The sequence below is a fragment of the Carcharodon carcharias genome, chromosome 19 (genome assembly GCF_017639515.1).
Source record: "Carcharodon carcharias isolate sCarCar2 chromosome 19, sCarCar2.pri, whole genome shotgun sequence".
NCBI lineage: Eukaryota > Metazoa > Chordata > Chondrichthyes > Lamniformes > Lamnidae > Carcharodon > Carcharodon carcharias.
The window spans coordinates 49708157-49732148 of NC_054485.1; the positions used below are offsets into that span (position 1 = coordinate 49708157).

At 42.4% G+C, this 23992-nt stretch overlaps 1 protein-coding gene across 1 annotated transcript in view; it reads right to left on the reverse strand.

Annotated features, from left to right (window-relative positions):
• Window positions 1–23992, reverse strand: part of LOC121291613 (ephrin type-A receptor 7-like) — a 630124-nt gene that overhangs the window by 502973 nt on the left and 103159 nt on the right. Inside the window, exons 2-3 of the mRNA XM_041213056.1 lie at window positions 13953–14017; window positions 7013–7682 (exon numbers count right to left, since the gene is read on the reverse strand). Coding sequence (XP_041068990.1) covers window positions 7013–7682; window positions 13953–14017 — 735 coding nt within the window. The remainder of the gene's footprint in view (window positions 1–7012; window positions 7683–13952; window positions 14018–23992) is intronic.

A 23992-nucleotide genomic window follows, 5' to 3' on the forward strand; every position in this document is an offset into this window, starting at 1 on the left:
AGAAATGATCATCAATCATTAGGGTGTCCCCCATTCTTGTCCCTACAGTGAATCAGTGTTTAAACATGCTCAATCAGGGAGACTACTGAGCATAGAGTTAGCATGGGACAGAAGGGAAAAGGACATGACAGTGGACTATGGGTACGAAGTGAAGACAGCAATGTAACAATCTAAACAACTGTAAACAAAAGGTTGTTATTGACCGAAATTACCCAACAGCCTCTGAACTTCTATTAACTTGGGTAGCACTGGTTGGGTGTGGAACTGGCAAACGTGAAAGAGTTATTGGAAGATACCACTGCAAATCCAAAAGGACAATGGCAATCCTCAACAAAACACTTACTATTTGCAATTGCTGACATCAGTTTTAATTCTTAAGCTGTGCTGACAATTGGAAATTGCAACTCAAAGAACATTCGTGGAGCTGAACACGTCCAAGTTCATTTATCCAGCACATTCAAGGGTTAAGTTTGATATTAGGAAACTTGCAAAAAGGCAGCAGATGGCAATAATGAGTTTCAACAAATGTTCAATGCAGCCTGTTTAGAATTTCAACATCTGTACTTTTTGGAGCACACAGTGTGACAAAAAGTATTTCTAAAGCTGATTTATGTTATAAATGTAGACAGATTTTACAATCCAATGATTCTCAAAGTAGCCAGTTATGAAATAGAGACATGTATTTGGATCAGCCTATTGAGGTATCATGTTTAGGTGAATCTCCATAGCTGTATTTTATCTGCTGGGGGATACAACACATTATACGCGGTTCAGCACACAGCTGGCACCAAGCTCTAGAATAGCTCAATTAGTAAAGGACAACAGATGACAATGGACAAAAATTCCCCTGTCCACTGTGTGCATGTGTGCATGCGTGTGTGTGTGTGTATATGTGTGTGTGTAAATGTGAGTGTGTGAGTGTGCATGTGTGTGTGCGTGTGTGTGTGTGTGTGTAAATGTGTGTCTATTATGTAAACAGATTAAGTAACCTTACAAAGACACAGACTTATGCCTAACCAGTGGAAGGCTGACAACCTGGTTTGCAATCACTGTCATCAGCCAAGGAAGGAAAAGGATGGTACCCAGCATAGATCTCTACACATTCCAGAGCATCACGTTTCCCTTGCCTGTGGTCATGTTATTGAATGGTGAAAGAGTCAATTACTGAGGCCCGAGAAGATGGCAGAAAAACAGCTTAATGATACCCCTGTGACAGCTCTATTTGAAAGAGCAATTGTTACAAAGTAATTAGAACTAAAGTACGAGTTTATAGAACAAGGGATTTTGCTCTGCACATAACGTGCAAATGTTGGGGCACATTGGATGGGAACAGTTAAGTCAACACTTGAAAGGATGCCAGATGGGTCAAAGAGTGATGTTGATCTCCTATGAATGAAAATGCGCTCCTGATATACATCTATCTGGTTCTCAAGAAAGATTTTCTATTCATTGACGAGGCCACTTGTCAATCCAGGAAGGTGGATTTTCCATTAGGTTACACCTAATTAACTGGTGCAAAATGGCTTAAGATTTCCACATTGTCCAAAGTCCTGAGGGCAATTTTGAAGGGCAGCAAGGGTGCTGCGCAATGTGATGTCCAAACAGTGCAAGGTAGGGGCAAAATGGAGTAATTGCATAATGCATGCAGTTTCACAACATGTGTCCCCATGCACATGTCATGTACTCAGCTACGTAAAATGGACATTCAGGGCAGGAAAGCTCAGTGTGGTTTACAGAAACAGGTTTAAAATCAGCTATGGTACAGTGGCAGTACCCTCACCTGAGTCAGAATATTGTGGCCTCAACCCCTGCTCCATATTGCAAGCATAATCCAGGCTAACACCTCAGGGCAGTGCTGAGCAGTGGTGGGTCTAAAAGATTCCCATGGCACCACTTCTTAAAAAATATAAAGCAGGAGAGTTCTCTATATCCATCGATCAACATCTACAAGGAGGTGACCTGATGCTTAGTTCTTCTCTGATTGTGGTATCTTGGCTGTGGTAACTTGGCTGCTGCTTTTCTTACATCACAACAGTAACTACCCTTAAAGTATTTAATTGGCTTTATAGCATTTTGGGACATTGAGGTTGTGAAAGGCTTTATATAAATGCAAGATTGTCCTTCATTGCTTCAAATGTAGGGGTGAAAGAACGAGGATGAGAATGAAAAAGATGGAGATTTCCAAAAAGTTGCAAAACAAGGTGAAGAGCTTGCATTTTACAAAAAGCCAGATCGTTCTTGCAGGTTTACAGTTGACACAAAATGGTACCTAATATAATGAAGAATTAAAAATTTCAATTTGTCCAAATCACAAATTTACACGTTCCCATGGCAGAAAATGGTCAGCTGTGAGTGTGTGGATTTGTACACAATGCATTCACCAGCATCAGGGACAGTGGATTTTTTGTTAAAGCCTGAGACAGTGTCTGTAAGTCTGGGAACTGTACATTCAGGGCCAAAGCTCCATCTTAGACACCTGCTGAGTTTCAATCACATCCTACAAGGTTCTTGCTGACGCCACCCAAAGACTGTGTAAACTGGACAATATAAATTATCCACATTAAACAGGCAGCTGCAAAGGTGGGGACTTGGGGGTGTGGTGCAGGAGGGAGGAAATTATGTAGCAGTTGTTTATTAAAACACTTTGTGAATTCTCACTGACATTTTACTAAATCCTTGGTAGAATGAACTTGCATCGCGTAAATTCTTATCACAGCCTCAGGACATCCCAAACTCCTCACTTTTGAAGTGTAGTCACAGTTATGAGAGGAAATCTGTTGGTCAAGATATACAGTTTTGGAGCAAATGAATGAGCTGTTTACCTGTGTTTGGTGCTGTGGCTGAGGGAAAAATATCGATCAAGACATTGTGAAAACTTCATACGCTGCTTCCAATATCAGACTATAAATGCGAATTAACAGACATTAAAAAAAATCAGCTTTGGCACATCAGAACAACCCTAAATTAATTCTCACTAAATCTTGCAAAATATACCTTCAAGTGAGAAATTACTATTTTAAAGTGGGGGGGGGGAGGGGGTGGTGGTGACGTAGTGATGTTGTCACTAGACTAGTAATCCAGAGACCCAGGGGAATGCTCCGGGGACCAGGGTTAAAATCCCACCACAGCAGGTGGTGGAATTTGAACTCAATAAAAATCTAGAATTAAAAGTCTAATGATGACCATGAAACCATTGCTGATTGTTGTAAAAACCCATCTGGTTCACTAATGTCCTTTAGGGAAGGAAATCTGCTGTCCTTACCTGGTCTGTCCTACATATGACTCCAGACCCACAATGTGGTTGACCCTTAAATGCCTTCTGGACAAGGGCAATAATTGCAGGCCTAGTCAGCAATGCCATATCCCTTGAATGGATATTAAGACAAAGTAGTGCCCAACAATAAATTAAGTTGATCGCACAGGATTTAGTGAATACAAGTATTTATTGTATTAACAGCAATTGTTCCTGCTTTCATCAGTTTTTTCCCCAGATAACGTTATCTCAGTACCCTGCCCAACACTTATCCATTAACATCTCCAAAATAGATAATCTGATCATTTATTATATTATTTATTAGCTCTTTGAGGGATCTTGTTGTGCACCTGTTAGTTCCCATGTTTCCCTAGATTTCCACAGTGATTACATTTCAAAAGCATTTCACTGGCTTTGACACACTTTGGAATGTTGCAAGAAAGTTAAATGAATACAATTCCTTTCTTGTTTCCAGCCTATCATTGACAAGAGGGATGGGGACTGGTTGCCTGTAATCTTGCTTTTGTGAAATGTTAAATTCTGTTAGCGGACCAAAAAATGAAGCTTATTATTTTGCCCCTAATTATTCATATAGGTAGAAACAAGGGTATGGCCTACCTCACTTGTTGAAGAATATTGCAGAAAATTGGAATAAATTGTACTAAGTACCTGGCATAAATTACGTTTCTGCTTGTGCTTTTAATAGGCTCCCTCACCCATTGAAATACCGTGAGGCAAATAACAGTATATATAAAGATATGAGTAGGAGTTGACCATTCAGCCCCTCAAGTCTGACTGTTGTTCAATCAGATCATGGCCAATCTTTATTACAACTCCAATTACCTCCCATTGATCTCAGTCCCTTGATACTGTATAGAAGCAAAATACTGCGGGTGCTGGAGATCTGAAATAAAAACACAAATTACTGGGAATACTCAGCAGGTCTGGCAGCATCTGTGGAGAGGGAAACAAAGTTAACATTGCAAGTCCAACATTACTCCGGAGAAGTGTTCTATTCGAAGCATTGGCCGGGATTTTTTGGTCACACCCACAGCGGCGTCCGTCACGAGCAGGCGGGATAATTCAGCGGACCAACAAAGATCCACTGACTTTTGGTGGGAATTTCTGGTCCTGCCAAGATGCTGCCAGACCTGCTGAGTATTTCCAGCATTCTCTGTTTTTATCCCTTGATACTGCTCGCTGCAAAAATCTGTTGATCTCTGTCTTGAAAGGTCTAATTGACTTAGCCTTCAAAGCGTTTGAGGGAGAGAGTGCTTCCTGGTTTCTACGATTGTTTGTGTGGGAAAAGTGCTTCCCTGATTTAACTCCTAACCAGCCTAAGCTCTAATTTTAAGATTGTGCTCTCCTTTTCTGGATTTCCCCACAGGGGGAAACACATTCTAATTTCCTATAATGTTGCTTGGAGACTAATTATTTTAACTTAATCATTTTAAAGATCTCAATTTAAATCACCCTTCAGCCTAACACAGGAAAACGGTCTATGAGTGCCTGACACTCAGTAGCGCAAGACTCAGGCACTTTCTTGGCCAGGTTAATAGAAGGAGCAGAACACAGACTCCTCTCAGAGGAAACAAGTGAGCAGAGAAATAGTATGAACCTAAAGCAAAAACAGAAAATGTTGGAAAAACTCAACAGGTCTAACAGCATCTGTGGAGAGAGAGAGAGACAGAGATAACGTTCAAAGTCTTCTTCAGAGTCATACAGACTTGAAACGTTAACTCTGTCTTTCTCTCCGCAGATGCTGTCAGACCTGCTGAGTTTTTCCAGCATTTTCTGCTTTTGTTTCAGATTTCCAGCATCCGCAGTATTTTGCTTTGATAATAGTATGAACTTATGCTGTTGTACGTTATTTTCCTGTCAAATTGCACGGAAGAAGAACTCTAAGAAAATCAAAGTTAGAATTTTCCTTTGTTTTAATGAGGTTAGCATCTGTTAAAATGGCTGAACAGCTTCATACATATTAAATATTTGTATGATAATTTTGGAGCTATTTCTAGATTCTGGAAGTCTTTCTAATGGTTGGAGGATGCAATAATAATTGGTGACCTAAAATGGGAGAAAAATCTAAAATTTAAATCAATTTTTAAAAGCTATCAATTTATTTACAAGCGCACAGAAAATACATCAAGCACTTTAAAGCATTAGTCTCCAAGCAACATTATAGGAAATTATAATTCAACAAAATTTCACCATACTCATTACTTTGTTTCCTTATATCCTGGCAATTTATGTGCCTACCATCCATCATTAATACAATATGAACTCCATCTGTAGCTTTGGATTCAGAAAGGAAATGAGTTGCAGCAATGCTATTATAGACTCCAATTAGCTACACAACCACGTGCAATGTAAAAGGATCGGCTTTGCTTTCCAGAAGAACCTGGATTAAAATTGTAGAGTATCATTTCTATGTAGTTCGGCAATGGGTGCTCTTTCTACTAGGAACATTAATGAGGTCAACTGATGTATCGCCTTCCTCTTAATCATCATCAAAATGAATGAAAAATAAACAAGACTGCCATTAAACAATACTCACTCACTAGTCATCAGCTTATCGATGTTTAGTTCCAGTTCTGTTGAAAGCTTTTGTCTACTGATTCTGCCTTGGTCTGGATCCAGAGATCAAGACATCAGGAGCCCAAGCCAGAGGTTAATCGAGGTCGAAAGGGAAAAAAAGTCTTTTCAGCTGGAGTCATGGACATACAGGGAAGATGGCTGAGATCATTAGAGGTGAATTAGCAAAGCCAAAGGTCATTACTACATAAATATCCTTAGCCTGAGTTGCTTCATTAGTGACCTGACACAAGGTCAAGCTTAGAGTCCGTTTGCTGAAAATTTGAGAGCATTTAGTTCGATTTCTACAATGAATGAGAATCCCATGCCAGCCTACAGCAGGTCCTGGAACATCAACGAGATATAGGCATATAGGTGATATTCATAACTAAGTACCAAGTAATGAACATCGCCAACAAGAAAAGGCACCCCCATGACAAAGTACCCAACCTTCACCATTCACCACTAACCAGAAGCTTGATGGGCCAACCATATCAACACGCTAAAGTGATTAGATCAGGGCAGAGGCTGCATATGCAATAGGGGGTTCACCTCAAACCCTTTCCACCAACTACAAAGACTCAAGTCAGGAGTGTGATGCATGACTACCACTTATATGGATGGCTACAGTTGCAACACTACTCAAGAAGCATGACATATTCAAGCAGAAAGCAGTTTTGCTTGATTGGCATCTCTACCACTAAACTCACTATCTACCACTCACTGTGGCTGCAGCATGTATAAACTACAAGGTGCAGTACAGCAACAAACTCACTTAGACAGCACGTCCAGGCCTACCGCAAGAAAGAGGAGAAAGAAAGAGCAGCAATCTTACAAGATCATCTCCAAGTTCATTACCTCCTTGACTTGGGCAAAATAGCTCATTCTGTGATCATCACCGAGTCAAAAGCCTGGAACTATCTAACAAACAGCATTGTGAGAACACCATCACTTTACAGGAGCAGTGGTAGATGCCCACCAATACTCTCCCATGGCAACTGGGGAAAGATAATAAATGCACCTTTACCTGCATTTGGTAAATCTCGAGACTTGTTTTCAAAAACACACTGTGGCTCCTAGCAATACCATTGACCTAATCGATACAGATTCCAATGGTGTCTTTCTGCATTACTAACCCAAATCTCACATGAACTGAAAAGAAACATCCTGCAACAAAGTGCTTACCTTCACACTTGCCATCTTTCTCCTCGTACCCAGCACTGCAAGTACATTTCCCAATAGGTACCAACCAGTCACCTTCTGCACTGCAGTGCATCCTGGGGGGATTGCCCATTTCTGCTTCAGAGTCATTAACACATGATCCTCGTACTTCCACCAGGGTCGAGAAGGCAGCTTCTGCCACAGTGTCTGGGAAAACAGCCAAACTTTGCACCGTGGAAAGGCAAGTTTTGTAATAAACTCTTACTGAAACAAGGGCTACACAGGCCCCTACATCCTGGAAGCCGAGGTGAAATCCTTTCCTGCCAAGGTGCTCAATTTCTCGAACTTCTGTATTAAGTTTCATTTTGCGCTCGCCAAGATCTCCTTGCGTGAAGCTTTCATCCGCTGCTATCGTGTCAATTTTCACATACTGGCTCTCCTCAATGTTTCTGCCCAGGTCATTGTTTGACTCAATATAGTAAAGATTAAATGTCTCTTTGCATGTTCCAACCACTCCTGGGATGCTGTTGCAGTCTCTTAACGTGAACTTCAGCTCAATGAAGATCCTCTGCCCATTCTGTCGTGGAATCCAACCGGTCTGAAGCCAGTTGTTTTGATTGGGAGACATGACGTTACAGACCTGATAAGTGCGAATTGGTTTATAGTTTTCATCCACTCCGCTGATCTCTTCCCACTGAAGAGAGATAAAACAGAATTTTTAAATCTCAAGATATTCGTAATCAGCATTCCACCTCTCTCAGACTTCACAGTCTAACATAGCTTTTTTTCCAAGTCCCTAAATGAGATTCACAGCCAGGATTTAAGAGGTGATTTAATTGACAGTCAAAGAAGTTGTGAGTATAGTTTGAGAGAAATGGTTTCTTCTCGTCGGGGAGCCCAGAACAAGGGGACAGAACCTAAAAAACCAGAGCTAAGCCTAGTGATGTTAGAAAGCTGGTCTTCACACAAAGGGGAGTGAGGGGATCCTTCCCAAAGAAGCTGTGTGTGGCTAGGTCAATTCAAAATGGAGAATAATAGAGTTTTGTTAGGCAACTGTATTCAGAGTTTGCAACCAAAACGGGTAGGTAACTAAAATGGGTATTTATAATTAAAGGTACAGATCAGCCATGATCTAACTGAATGGAGGAAGAGGATCGAAGGAGCTAAATGGCCTCCTCTTATTCCTATATTCCGTCTTATGTTTCTATAACTTGAAGTGGATGGGTGGGACAACACCTGATAAACTTGTCTCGTATTTCCAAATACAGGCGGGTTACATAATAAACATTGCAGCTGTGTATCCAACTATCCTTTATCCAAATCTTTTATTCCTATGTACAGGGTTGTAAACTTTTGTGGCCATTATTTTCTTTTCAGACTTCTTTACACAAACAGAGCCACAATTCTAAAATTTTCTTGTCAGATGTCACTCCTAGAAGGATAATCAAATATTATGCAACGAAGAACTGGCTGTAGACTAGGCTCTGACCTTTCACCTCCCTGAAGACGCTGATTACAGGCATGTAATACAGCATCAGCCCATGCTGTGCCTTGGTGTGGCAATGGCACGTTCAAGTTCAGGCCAGACAGTTCAGTCAAAATTCTCCTTTCTCTGGTTATCAGTAAGTATCCTATGCAAAGTCCGTTTATGCAACTTCAACACAAAACTGGCTTTGCCATCCTGACCCTGGACTCTACAATTCCCTTCACAAAAAACTATGCACTTTCAAAAGCTTCCTTAAAAACTTACCTTCAAAATACAGTTTTGGTCAACTCCCCTAACCCTTCTCCCACCTCCTACTTGGTGTCCATTCCCATCTTGTGAAGCCCCTTGCTGGTTCATGGTGTAGATGACACAATGCAAGTACAAGTCTTTGCTGTAAATTACAAATGAAGCTCTGAAAAATCATTATTGCAGAGTAGCTGTTTGCAATCCTGTTGAAGCTATTCATTCTCAGTCCAACATATTTTATGTGAGAGTTTCCCTAACACAGTGAAGTATTATGCAACTATAGTCATTTGGTCGTACAGAACTTGAATATTGCTGAAAAAGAGAGACACGTTATCAAAGCTATTTGTCTTGCACTCATCACAATGGCTTACAAGAAATTTCCAACAGTTACAGGGAAACAACAATTTATACTGCATGAAAAGAGAGTGCTAATTTGTTGGCAAGTGGACTTTGATTGGTGCAGGCGTTGTCATGGAGAATGCAGTATGGAAGTTAACTGTCCAGCTTTGTTCAAATTTAAATCGGACAGGTCAACTCTGATTGGTCAAGGACATTATCCTGGGGAATGAACCAGGGATAAACTGTTCTCTAAGCTTTTGCTTAACTGAAAAAGGTGCAATGTGTCGACACATTCCTTTAGTCTGCAAAGAACAGGGCCTTGTGTTTGAATATATGTGGCTTCTAGCATGCGCGAGTGAGCCACAGGCTGATTGAGAGTAGAGCTTTTGTTTGGTTAGTAAATTTGGCAGAGTAGAAGGTGCTTTACAAGTTACACGTCAGAAGCAATAGTCCAATACTTTCATTATTGTTTGGTGAGGGAACTTTGGGGATTTTAATGCACTGGCCAATTTTAGGCTGCTGCTTGGAAGCATTCAGTGGAAAGATTGTTTTGCATCTGTAACAAACCAATATCTGGACTGTGCTGTCTGCAGGCTTTGGATTTTTAATATACTGACTAGCTGACAGTCTGTGGCATTTTTTCAAGTTTTATATTAGGTTAGGAGCACTGCAAGCAGGATCATAGGGTCTGGAAACACTGCTACACAGCAGGATAGCGCAGCGTGAGGGATCTCCAAGGGTTCAGCAATTCCACTGAGAAAAATAAACATTTATTTCCTGTGCCAAATGTCAATAAATGGATACTCTACCATTAATCGTAGGGGCTATTGTGAGGTAACATCGAGCAATTCCTATTACAGATTGAGCAAATTGTTAAGTGTACCTGAAGCAAGGCTTTCATAATTTTAGACTACAATTTTTTTTCAAATCATTTTGAGAAATGCAAAGAAATTCACCCATCCTCAGAGGATGAGCAGACCTGTGGAGTTCAGATTTTTTTTCTTTAATGTGAGGTGTCAGAGATTGAATTCTGTGACAACAGTAAATCAACGGTGCTTTATATTTATATTTTCTTCTATCTATGCATTAGCATTTATAAAGCTGAGGGCAAAAAGTTGGTTTCACAATGTTAGAGGCAGCTATTTTGCAATACTGGGGAGGGGTGGGGTTTAGTTGCAACGTGGAGTGACTCTCTGCTCCAGGTACACTGGAGGGATGATACTGGAGCATGGCACCATCTAGAGGGAGGTTCCTTTGTTCTGGCATCACTGTAGCAGGGGGACCTAGGATTCAGCAGAGCTGGTGGTGGAACGAGATTTGGCTCACTGATGAATTCCCAGAGTCTGTTGTGAGCTTTAAGGAGAGAGGGAAAGTAGGGATCTGAAAGCACAGCAGAATGCTCTCCCATGTTGTAGCAATGGTGTGCGTATGTTTCCAAGAGATCTCTGCAAACAATTAATTCAATGCTTTGTAATTGGTTCCTGGGTATGCGTCCATGTCTCCCTCTTTCAAAATTCAAGTCACTTTTTACATAATAAAAATGACTCAGATTAAGATAAGGAAAGAAGCTTGTTATCATAGCTCAATAAGCTTTTGAAGTAAACAATAGAAAAACTTTTATTTAAAACTTGAAATATAAAACCTACTCAAATTCATCACCCATTTCATATTCAAATCATACAATCATACAATTTAATTTTTCAGAGAAAAATAATGGAATGGAATTCATAATTTGAGTATAAACAAAAAATGTAACAAGTGAGTAATTAACACAGTCTGTCACATTTAAACCTTATCCCTCTTTCACTCACTTGAAAAACACAATCGTACTACATTTTATCTGAACAAAGATTTTCTGCAAATGATTTTGAAAGAAAGGCCCAAGTATGATTAAAAGGTCAAGATGAAGAATTGTATTAGTTGAGTTGATTAAATGCTCGTAATGCATTTTGGAAGATTATGCACTCTGCAAGACTCGGAGTCCAGAGCAGCATTCAACTAAAATAATCCAAAATTTCCAACGCAAACTGGAGGAACAACACCTCATCTTCCGACTAGGGACTTTACAGCCTTCCGGACTGAATATTGAATTCAACAACTTTAGGTCGTGAGCTCCCTCCCCCATCCCCACCCCCTTTCTGTTTCCCCCTTCCTTTTTTTTTCCAATAAATTATAAAGATTTTCCTTTTCCCACCTATTTCCATTATAAAAAAAACCCCACTAGAGCTATACCTTGAGTGCCCTACCATCCATTCTTAATTAGCACATTCGTTTAGATAATATCACCAACTTTAACTTTAACACCTATGTGTTCTATTGTACTATTGTTGTTGACATCTTTTGATGATCTGCTTCTATCACTGCTTGTTTGTCCCTACAACCACACCACCCCCCCCTCCACCTCTCTGTCTCTCTATCTCTCCGCCCCCCCACACACACACCTTAAACCAGCTTATATTTCAGCTCTTTCCTGGACTCGAACTCAAGTTCTGTCGAAGGGTCATGAGGACTCGAAACGTCAACTCTTTTCTTCTCCGCCGATGCTGCCAGACCTGCTGAGTTTTTCCAGGTAATCCTGTTTTTGTTTTGGATTTCCAGCATCCGCAGTTTTTTTGTTTTTATAAAATAATCACATCTTGGGGCAAAATCAAGCTTAAGCTTTTAGGAAAGGTAGTGATTTCATGTGAAAAAAAATAAAGGTACCAAAAGTGACAAATGACAATTCAATGGATAAATGTAATCATCTTAATATGAAATATACATTTATCTCTCTTAGTCTAGTTAAAGCCTTGTTTTGCATATTAGGGGCCTGATTTTAAACATATGACCAAGCCACTATGCTACATACATCTGCTGTTCCCACCCAAACTCTCTGTCTGGGGCCTGGACCATTTTCAGTGTGGGTGTATCTGCACCACATGGGCTGCAAACAGTTCAAAGAAAGCAGCTCACCCACCACCTTCTCAAGTGTAATTAGGGATGGGCAACAAATGCTTACCAGTGACACCAATATCCCATGAAATAACATAAAAATAGTTTGTATCTTTGGAATACTGACAGTGAGGGACTTGGTGCTTAAATGAGTGCTAACGGGCACCTTGCTGAATTGAGGGGCCAAATATCCAGTGGTTCCATGAACAGGCTGTGTGGTGTGGGGTGGGGAAGGGGAACACTGGAACAACATCTCTAGGCAGGTGAAGCAAGAGGATATCCCTGAATGGGGAAGTGAGATTGTCTCAGGTGCACCAAGGTTAAAACTCACAATCAAAAGACAGCTAGATGACTAAGGTTACCTGAGCCCCACCAAAATCAAGGAAATTTAAAATTCCATTAAATTCACTAAGAAACAATGACTTCCATTCTTTCTCAAATGTCACTTCACTGTCCCTCTTCTACCGTCATCTGGTAAATCTATTTGACAATCTAGGCAACAATGGGCTTTAGGACAATGGTCTGCAACACAAAATTCTGATGTTCTTTGTAGACCACTTTGTAAAAATGTTTAAAGTCACCACTGTTCCATCCTGGCACCAGCAGTACTCATGTCTTTATTATCCAGCAGAGGACCATCTAATCAAATAGGATATCTGAGTAAACAATAGTCTCATTTTAGGACATCGTTAATGGTCTCAAAATCAATAAAAGAGTAAACCCTTAAAGTAAATGAATAATTGTCACAGGTAATGATTGTCTTAAAGATTCTACAGGAACATATCAGGAAGGCATTGCTTAAGAGGTAATTATGTTCCTCCAGGGTGTTTTAAGCAGCAGGCCATGAATGACATACAAAATAGGCCTTGATTTATCAAGCTCATTCAGAGAGGACACAAAGGTGCTGTTGTGGGAAATTAAAAACTGTCACACTGGTGAGATAGGAGTCCTGAAGCTGAACTATAACGTTTCTTGGGGTAAAGTAGGGGAAGCTTTACTTGTTAAACAACCCACGTTAATCCTGATCTGGGTGTGCTTGATGCTGACACTTTGGGTGACAGCACAGGCCAAGCACAAAATGGCCTCTAAGTTACCTCATGTGTGCAGCCATATGAAAGGGCCCATGCATTTAAATGAATAGGTCACACATAAAAAAAGAGGGGAGGTTGCTGTGGATGTCCAAAATTCTCTGCAGCACTTAAATTCCATTTCTTGATCAGCACAAGAATTCATATATCTTAAAAAGTAAAAAGTTCGAAGACTATCATTTTAATGTAGGATTTCTTAGATTTCTGGGACTGCCTGAATGTCCTCAAAATCTGTACACTGATATCAGTTCTTAAAGTAGAATCATGATATAGTGTTCAGCAAAAAAAAATTACCAATTTGATCACTATAGATTTAGCAACACAAACTGACCTAGGACATCAATAAATAGATACAATAATCATTGCTTGGCAAACATTCAAGCATAACTAGAAACGGCTGTAAATTAAATTTTATTAAAATAAACACACTGACTGTTAAATTGTTATATTATTCCAATACGAGTTAGGAATTACATTCATGCATATGTGTACCTAAGTATCCACAAAGCCACATCACTAACTACTCAGGGTACCGAGCAACAATGAATCAGTGCCCAGTACATGGTGTGATCTATGAAATATCTTGAAATATCTTTGATGAAGTTCCAGCATTTGTGTCTCACTGTTAGGCTAGCAGGATTTAAAACAGTTGAACGGCACAATATTCTTAACCTTAACCAGATGGACACAGGTCAGGAAGAAAGGAGCCACTGGCCTCCTGATCAACAATCTTCAATAATTAATTCAAATCCACTTATTTCTCCAAGATTGATGGTGCTGAGAGTGGGTCATGAAAATTTTGACTTTAAATGAGCTGCCCAAATGCACTGTGAAGAGCTGACAAGCAAACGTCAGGGAAGTGTTTCATACTTACTCCATCCGATGGGTGAGCAGTCCATCCCAGTTCAGCTTGTGACTCTTTAGAATCCAATAAAACAACTGAAGTTTAAAAACAAAAAGAAAAAAAAAAGGCATTAGTTTAAAAGCATATCAAACTTCATCTTTTTTTGCGTGTCAATTCAAGCCACCAAACCCATTCTATTCACAGAGATCCTGCTCAGGTTGGGAGGCAGGAATAACTGAGGGGAGAGGGAAATAACCCCTTTGTCCCCATTTAAAAGCAATTTCATTTTTTTCTGAACCAAGGTATTCTCTGGTAGTTAACAGGTAGTTCAACACACTGTGGCGACACAGGCAAAACAAGATGGGGTAAATCAAATGCCCAACTCACTGCTTGAAATTACTCAATTAATGGCCGGAATTTTCCATCCCCATTCGCATTGGGCGTCATGGCAGGCATGAGCAAACAATGTGGCGGGAAGGCCAAAAATTGGTTTCATAACGTTGTGAAACCAGTTTGCAATCGCCCGCTCCACCATCAATGAAGGGCCGCGTTTCCTGCGGCTGCATGTTGGGAACATCATTTTAATGCATCTGCATATAATTATAATCCCTGCCTGCCAGAATTATCCCCCCATGTCCGATCATCTGAGCACGCTGACACAACTGTACATAAGCGACGTGCGCCTGGCGAGTTGCATTTCGCTCGGGGTTTTGAGGGTTGTGTGCCTATCTTGCTTCGGGCAGCATTCACAGTCATCATCGCCAGGTTTTGCAGGCAGCACCAGATCGATTTCAGGGGGGGACACAGGCAGGTCTCTACCTACCAGACCAGCTGTAAGGCAGGGGACGCCTTTTTAATGGCTGCAGGACTAGGGCTTGTTTGGGGAAGCAGGGCGAAGAGGTCTCAGGCAAGGGAAGAGACTGCAGGGCAAGGGCTATACTGGGGAAGGGGGGTATCTGAGGGCGTGTGTAGGGACACATGTTGATCTGTGCAAGTTGCTTCAAGATGATGAGGGCTGAGGAGGCAGTCTCCAGAGGAGATGAGGCCAGATGGAGATGTGATGTGTGTGAGATAGAGTGAATGGTGATGTCCCTTGAGCTGGCAGTGAGTGAGATGCCAGTGAATGTGTGATGGTGGCACAGATGAGATCATTCATCCTCTTTCTGCACTGAATGGCCAACCTCTTCTATGCAATGTTGGCACTGACCATCACTGCCATCTCCTCCCAAGCTGGAGTGGTGAGATTACTGGACCTCCTGCAGCCAGAGCAGAGGTTGAGGACATCATGGCAGGACTCCACAAGGCATCCCAGTGATGGGTCACTGAACTCTTCCTAGCTTCCAGGGCCATGTCCTCACTGGAGCATTCCCGGACTACAAGCATTGAGAACTGTGCGCGCGGCTGCAGTTTAGATATGGCACCCAGAGTGAGGAAATGGTGTGATAATGGCATGGTGGCCGAATCAGAGGCTGCCTGCCAGCAAGATGACATGTGGCTGCATGACTAATGAGGTGGGATTTGGACGATACGATGTGAAAAGCCGTCACTGCGGCCAGCGGGTAAACCGTTGTTTTTCCCGACCACAACCGCAATTAGTGGAAATCTGCGACAATTCCACCCAATGTGACTGCATTTTCCTTTGGATTTCTTTATAATGGCTTAGATTTGGGGGGATAATTTCTGACAACACCATCTGTGCACTATTTCCTAAGTCAGGGGGTTGCAACTCCCAAATAAAGACAAAAGCAGAAAACTGAAAATCTGAAATAAAAACAGAAAAAGCTGGAAAAACTCAGCAGGTCTAGCAGCATCTGTGGAGAGAGAAACAGAATTAATGTTTTGAGTCCACATGACTCTTCTTCAGTGCTAAAGAGAAGTAGAAATGTGATGGAATTTAGGCTGTTAAGAGGGAGTGGAGCAGGTGGAGCAAAATAGAAGATCAGAGATAGGTGGGAGCTCAGGAGAGGTTGTTAAAAATGTCATGGACACAAGGCAAAGGGAGTGTTAATGGTGGTGTTAAGGACTAAAGAAGATGCTGATAGTGGCATAATGGTAAGATAGCAGAATGTGTTAATAGGGGAACAAGGGTCAGCACCCTGTGAAAGCAAATCATATGAACAATTTACAGATGGCCCTGTAGCAGGGGTGGTGGGGGGGGGGGGGGGGGGGGGGGGGGGTGGGGAAAAAGGATAAAGACACACCCAAATGAAGACACTGGGGATACAAGTCAGAATTTGTATTTATGTTTGGATGGAGTGAACATGCTGATCCATCTGTGCAAAAGATAAATGATGATGTGGAACAATACTATTGTGAGAAGAGCCTATTTAAGTGCTGCCAACTGAGCAATAAATATGCTCCAAACCGTAGCACAACACTTCACAAAGAGATGCTGGGGAACAATTCCTTGAAAAGGATTTTTGTAACAGCAGCTATTCATTCCAGCAAGGTCAGATTACTGCTGAGATGGCACAGTGTTTCAATTTTGTAAAAAAAAACCGAAGTGCCAGAGGCAACAGAGCAGGGCAGCGTGCTGGTGGCTCCACAGGCAGTGTTGAACTATACCAGTATCCCCACCATCTCCACTCAAGTTTAAAGATCATTTGAGAAAACAGCAGGTGCAGACGGAGTTGAAGCAATGCAGAATGAAACAAAGCGGGACCACTGCTTGGAGCTGGTGTTGCCGGATTTGTTTGGAAGCCGAGGCTGAATTTCAGTTTTTTTCCATACTGGTCACGTAAAAGGATTAGAAAACTGCTGCATTAAACTGAAAGAGCAAACATAATGGCGGGGGGGGGGGGGTGCAGGGTGGAGAAGAATTGGAACCAGCCACTTATGTGCACAGGGATCATCACTTGAATGATTTCACTGTAAAGCCTAGTGTGGAACACACACAACAGAGGGCCCAGCCAGCACCACGTGCAGATATCTGGACCCCTTAAAGGCAGCCTGCCCTCCGAAAGGGAAGTTGCACACATGCAACAGGAACTGTTTTAACTGGTTCAGGATCATTTGGCTAGAAGGAAAAACATAGGAAATAGAGCAAGAGGCCAGGGAGATGGATCATAGGCTTTCTGATGCAGCGCTGGAGGCATTAGTGATAGGGGTGAAAAGGAGAGATGCCATGTTCCCAAAGGGGAACAGGGAGTTCTCAAGAAACACACACTTGCAGAACAAGCTGGTTCTTAATGACAGACAGCAGCAGGGAACCAGTGGGACGCAAGTTGGCCTGTATTGACCAAGTTCATTGGAGGAGGTGTTATTCAGCATTATAAGACCAGCTGTGGTTGAGGCCATTAAATTCAGCATTGCTGAGAGCATTCAAGATGATGATACATAAGGCAGGAACGTACTTTCTCGAATACCACCCCATCCTCATCAATGGTGTGACCATGGGCTTCTTTTTCCAACCCCTCCCACCCTGTCAATGTTAGTATTCACCAGTTTGCCGTATAACTTATATATCAGATTTATCTCAGATCAATGCAGAGATGTCACTAGTTCTAAATCTACAACAGGTTTATTTACAGTACTTCAAAATATCTCAGCAATTACAAGATTTATCAACATATGCTTTCAGCCAAGATTCCAGAACTTTCTGAATGGTGTCAGCACTCTAGCTCCACCAGCAGGCTGAAGCAATCAAGTACAATGAACATCAATCAGTAAACAGACTAATATAGTCAAATATAGATCAATTAAACCATTGAATACTTAGTCACCCTCAACTCTCCTCGTCTTCATTTCTGCTTTCAGGTACCTAAGATTTGCCAGCTTGTCAGCCATTGCAGCTTTAGCATGAAGGGTGAGAGCTACACCAGCCCTTTGATGAAGAAGCACTGATACTGGTACCTTAGTAGATAGCCTGGAGGCAGGATCAGCACGTGGCGAGTCAATAGGCAGAAGTAGGCTTCAGCTCACCAGAGACCCAGGTCCCAGAGAATGCAAGTGAGGACTTCAATGGGGCGGTGTAAAGGAGAATGTATGCACATCAAGATGTATTGTCAGGCCTGCCACAGAGCCTCGTTACTGTTAAGCAATCTGGAGCAATCCAACTTCAATTTAGCACAGGGCTTCATGCAGAGCTTGGTGCCCAGCCTCCACAGAGTGGAAGCAGTGGCCCACAACCTGGCAGCACTCATGGATCTACCTGTGATGCAGTGTCCGATGGCCAATGTCCCAACTTTGGTGCAGTATGGGCACAAGCCACTGAATGTCTCTATGCGACAGCAGAAGTTCAGACTGAAGTGGGATAATTCAGGAAAGGAAAAGTCAAGACACTAGAGCAGAGCAGCATTGTGGGTAAAAATAAGCAGAATGGGTCCATGAAGGGAGAGTGAAAATAACAAAGGTTAAAGGGCATTAGTGACTAAGATGACATAAGGAGAAAAATGTCAAAGCGAAAGATGTTAAATCTGAATATGCAAAGCATCTAATAATAAATTAGATAAAGTAATAACAGAGATATAAATTAATAGGTTTGATCCAATAACCATTATGGAGATGTGGTTGCAGAGTGGCCAAGGTTGGAAACTAATTATTCCAGGGTGCTTAACTTTAAGAAGAGATAGGCACAATGGAAAAGGGCAAGGGGTAGCTCTGATAATAAAGGATGGGATTTAAAAAAAGCAGTGAGGAACTTAGCTCAAAAATTCAAGTTGAATCAATTCTAATGGAGGTAAGAAACAAGAAGGGGCACAAAATATGGTGGGAGTTCTTTATGGTTCTTTATTGGTGGGAGTTGTTTATAGGTCCCCTAACAGTAGTTATAAAGTAGAGTGGGGCATAAATCTGAAAATTAGAGCACATGTAACAAGGTTCATAAAGTAATTAAGGGGGACTTTGATCTTTATATAGATTGGACAAACTAAAATTGTCTTATGAGGAAAGGTTGTACAGGCTAGGCTTGTATCCACAGGATTTTAGAAGAGCAAGAGGCAATTTGATCGAAACATGTAAGATTCTGAGGGGTCTTGACAGGTTGGGTGTGGAAAGGATGTGGGAAGAGTGTCCTGCAGTCAGCATCACGGTGAAGCAGTCTGGGAAGAGTGTCCTGCAGTCAGCAGCGTGATGAAGCAGTCTGGGAAGAGCATCCTGCAGTCAGCATCACGGTGAAGCAGTCTGGGAAGAGTGTCCTGCAGTCAGCAGTGCGGTGAAGCAGTCTGGGAAGAGCGTTTCTGCAGTCAGCATCACGGTGTAGCAATCTGGGAAGAGTGCCCTGCAGTCAGCATCACGGTGAAGCAGTCTGGGAAGAGTGACCTGCAGTCAGCATCGCGGTGAAGCAGTCTGGGAAGAGTGACCTGCAGTCAGCATCGCGGTGAAGCAGTCTGGGAAGAGTGCCCTGCAGTCAGCATCACGGTGAAGCAGTCTGGGAAGAGTGTCCTGCAGTCAGTTCTTGTTGAAAATAACAAGAGTGACAAGACAGTGCGAGAGAGTGGCAGAGAGATCAAAACCAGCACAAGTGTGGGTAAGCTTCAAAAAGTGAGGTCAGCACAAAGGTGAGAGCTGATTGGTGAGTAGTGGGTAAGTGTTTTTCTCCAGTTTAAAATAGATTAAGCTAAGGAGAGATAAGAGTTCTAGTTTTTATTTAAAGCACATAAATTATTTAACTTCTTTTTTTACTGTATTTAACTTAAATTTAGGGGTTTTTTTTCAACTACAGACATGGCAGGGCAGCTCGTGTTATGCACTGCCTGCAACATGTGGGGAGTCCTAGAAGCTCCTTGCACTCTGACCGACCACGTGTGCAGGAAGTGCCACCAGCTGCAGTTACTTGGAGCTCCAAGTTTCGGAGCTTGAGTGGCAGCTGCAGGTACTGAGGTGCATCCACGAGGCTGAGAGTTTTGTGGATAGCATGTTTTTAGACATGGTCACCCTACAGCTTACAGAAGTGCAGACAGAGAGGGAATTGGTGACCAGTCAGAAGAAAGGTGTCAGGCTGGTAGTCAGGAAATCCCCAGGGTGCATCTCGCTCGAGAATCATTTTTCTATGTTCGAAAACGGTATGAGTGATGGCTCCTCTGGGGAGTGCAGCCACGTTCATGGCACTGTGAAATGCTCAGCTGCACGGGGGCAGGAGGAAAAAGAGGGGAAGAGCAATATTGGTAGGAGACTCGATAGTAAGGGGTACAGACAGGCGTTTCTGCAGCCATTTGCGTGACTTCAGGATGTTATGTCGCCTCGCTGGTGCTAGGGTCAAGGATGTCACTGAACTGCTGCAGAGCATTCTAAAGGGGGAGGGCAAACAGACAGAGATCGTGGCACATATTGGTACCAACGACATAGGTAGAAAGAAGGATAAGGTCCCGCAAGCAGAATTTATAGAGCTAGGAAGCAGATTAAAAAACAGGACACCAGGATTACTCTGGTCCCACCCACTAGTGAGTATCTTAGAAGGCTCTTCAAATGAAGCCATATGGGTAGAACTTAAAAACAAAAAAGGAGCAATCACATTGCTGAGAGTGCACTATAGGCTCCCAGTCAGAGAGAAATGGAAGAGCAGATATGTAGGCAAATTTCAGAGAAGTGTAAAAATTATAGGGTAGCAACAGTGGGAGATTTCAACTTCTCCAACATTAACTGAGTTAGTCATAGTGGGATAGGCTTAGAGGGAGTGGAATTCTTAAAATGCATCCAGGATAGCTTTTTAAGCCAGTACGTAGAAGGCTCTACAAGAGAGGGGGGTGGTCCTGGACTTAATTTTAGGGAATGAAGCCGGGCAAGTGGTAGAGGTATCAGTGGGGGAGCATTTTGCAGATAATGATCATAACTTTGTTAGATTCAAGGTTGTTATGGAAAAGGACAAGGATGGGCCAGAAATCAGGGTTCTAAATTGGGGGAAGGCCGATTTTAATAAGATCAGATATGATTTGGTCAGAGTGAACTGGGGGCAACTACTTTTAGGTGAATCTGCGTTAGAGCAGAGGGCCTCATTCAAGAAGGAAATAGGGAGAATACAGGGCTAACATATTCCAGTAAAGATAAAGGGTGGGACCAACAAATCCAAGGAACCCTGGATGTCGAGGGATATACAGGATTGGATAAAGAGAAAAAGGGAGGCTTATGGCAGATACCAAGGGCTCAAAACAGCGGAAGCCCTAGAGGAGTATAGAATGTATATGGGGGAAACTTAATAAGGAAATTAGGAGAGCAAAAATACATTGCATTTTCCTTTATTTTACCTGCCAAAGCTATTTTTCAAGTACATTACGAGTAAGAGGGCAATTAGGGAAAGAGTAGGATCCATAGTGGTAATTTTTGTGTGGAGCCAGAAGATGTAGGGAGGATTCTAAATGAGTACTTTGTGTCAGTGTTCACAAGTGAGAGGGATGACGTGAGTATGAAAATCAGGCAGAAGGACTGTGATATAATTAAAGAAATTAGCATAGAAAGGGAGGAGGTTCTAAGTGGTCTGTTAGACTTACAAGTAGATAAATCTCCAGGCCTGGATGAAATGTTATCCAGGCTGTTGAGTGAGGCAAGGGAAGAGATAGCAAGGGCGCTGGCAATAATTTTCAATACCTCTCTGGCTACAGGAGAGGTGCCAGAGGACTGAAGCACAGCCAATGTGGTACCATTATTCAAGAAGGGAGGAAGGGGTAAACCAGGGAACTACAAGCCAGTCAGTCTAACCTCAGTGGTGGGGAAACTATTGGAAGTAACTCTGAGGGACAGAATTAAGAGAGGCAGGGATTAATCAAAGGCAGTCAGCATGGTTTTATTAAGGGGAAGTCATGTCTGACCAGCTTGATTGAATTTTTTGAAGAGGTAACCAGGTGTGTAGATGAGGGCAACGCATTTGACGTAGTCTACTTGGACTTCAGCAAAGCTTTTGATAAGGTCCTGCATGGGAGACTGTAAACGAAGTGAAGCACCCATGGGATCCAAGGCAAATTGGTTCTAGAATTGGCTGAGTGGCAGGAAGCAGAGGGTGATGGTCGAGGGGTGATTTTTGTGACTGGATGCCTGTGTCCAGTGGGGTTCCACAGGGATCGGTGTTGGTTTCCTTGCTGTTTGTGGTATCTATAAACGATTTAGACTTGAATGTAGGAGGGTTGATCAATAAGTTCGTGGATGACATGAAAATTGGTAGGGTGGTAAATAGTGAGGAGGATAGCCTTAGATTACAGGAGGATATAGACGGGCTGGTCAGATGGGCTGATCAGTGGCAAATGGAATTTAATCCAGATAAGTGTGAGGTGATGCACTTGGGCATGACAAACAAGGCACGGGAATACATGATGAATGGTAGGACCCTGGGAAATACCGAGGATCAGAGGGACCTTGGTGTGCATATCCACCGGTCCCTTATGGGACAGGTAGATAAGGTGGTTAAGAAGGCATGTGGGATACTTGAACTTTATTAGCCGAGGCATAGAATATAACAGCAGGGAGGTTATGCTGGAACTGTATAAAACTCTGGTTAGGCCACAGCTAGAGTATTGCGTGCAGTTCTGGAATCTGCATTATAGGGAGGATGTGATTGCACTAGAGAGAGTGCAGAGGAGATTTACCAGGATGTTGCCTGGGCTGGAGAGTTTTAGTTATGAGGAGAGATTGGATAGACTGGGGTTATTTTCCCTGGAGCAGAGCAGATTGGTGTGGGGGGAGGGGGGGCATGATTGAGGCATATAAAATTATGAGGGGCATAGATAGGGTAGATAGGAAGGAACTTTTCCCCTTGGTGGAGGAATCAATAACCAATGGGCACAGATTTAAGGTAAGGGGCAGGAGGTTTAGAGGGGATGTGAGGAAGAATTTTTTCACCCAGAGGGTGGTGGGAATCTGGAACTCACTGCCTGAAAGGGTGGTAGAGGCAGAAACACTCATAACATTTCAGAAGTATTTGGATGTGCATTTGTGATGCCACGGCGTACAAGGCTATGAGCTTTGTGCTGGAAAATGGGATTAGAATAGTTAGGTACTTATTTGACCGGCACAGACTCGATGGGCCAGAGGGCCTTTTTCTGTGCTGTAGACCGCTATGACTCTAGGATGTTTCCTCTTGTTGTAGAACCTAGAATTAGGGGTCACTGTTTAAAAATAAGGGGCCGTCCATTTAAAACAGACTATGCAATTTTTTTTCTCTCAGAGGGTTGTGAGTCTTTGGAACTATCTTCTTGAAAAGGTGGTGGAAGCAGTGTCTTTGAATATTTTAAAGCAGAGGTGGATAGGTTCTTGATAAGCAAGGGGGTGATAGATTATAGGGATGCAGATTTGAGTTTGCTATCATATCAGCCATGATCTTTTTAAATGGCGGAGCAGGCTCAAGGAAACTTGTTCATGTGTTCGTATATAATTTGTAGTCATAGTGTGGCGGACGAGTTCATCAAACATATCTTGGGCAGATAGTTTTCTAGATCAGCATGTTGAGAAAACAACTAGAGGACAGGAAATTTTGAATGTAGGACTGTGCAATAAGAGAGGGATAATTAATAACCTTCTAGAAAAGGGGCCTCAAGTGAAGAACGACCATAATATGGCAGAAGTTTATATTGAGGTTGGAAAATGATTTAGTCAAGTTCCTCTTGTGGGAGAACCTAGAACTAGGGGGTCACTATTTAAAAATAAGGGGTCGTCCATTTAAAACGGATTATGCAATTTTTTTTCTCTCAGAGAGTTGTGAACTAGGACCCTAGAATCTTAATTCTAAACAAAGCAAGCTACACAAGTATAAAGGGTTCAAATTCATAGGGTTAAATATTCCGTTCCTCGAGGGCTGGGATGGCAGGCTGGTGAGGGAGGGGGTGCGCATGTAAAATTGGATGCCGTGGCAGTGGTGCCTGCCTGTTGCCTACTTGCCCTCCCATGGCTTTGTTACCCTCACCAGGAGGGGCATTGGGAGGCTAATTCTTGGGTCAATTAATGGCCATTGGCTAAAGAAAAATCCCAGCAGCCACAGAAGGAGACCTATACCAAGTGTCCAGGCTGCCCAGTATAAGCTGCTGGCCTTTCTGATGTGAGTGCCTCCCGTTTGGACACCCCAGACCATAGGAGCACCGCCCCCCCCCCCTCCCCTGTCAAGTATCTACACCCCCTCTCCTGGGTTTCCCCTCCTCCCTGCACTGTCC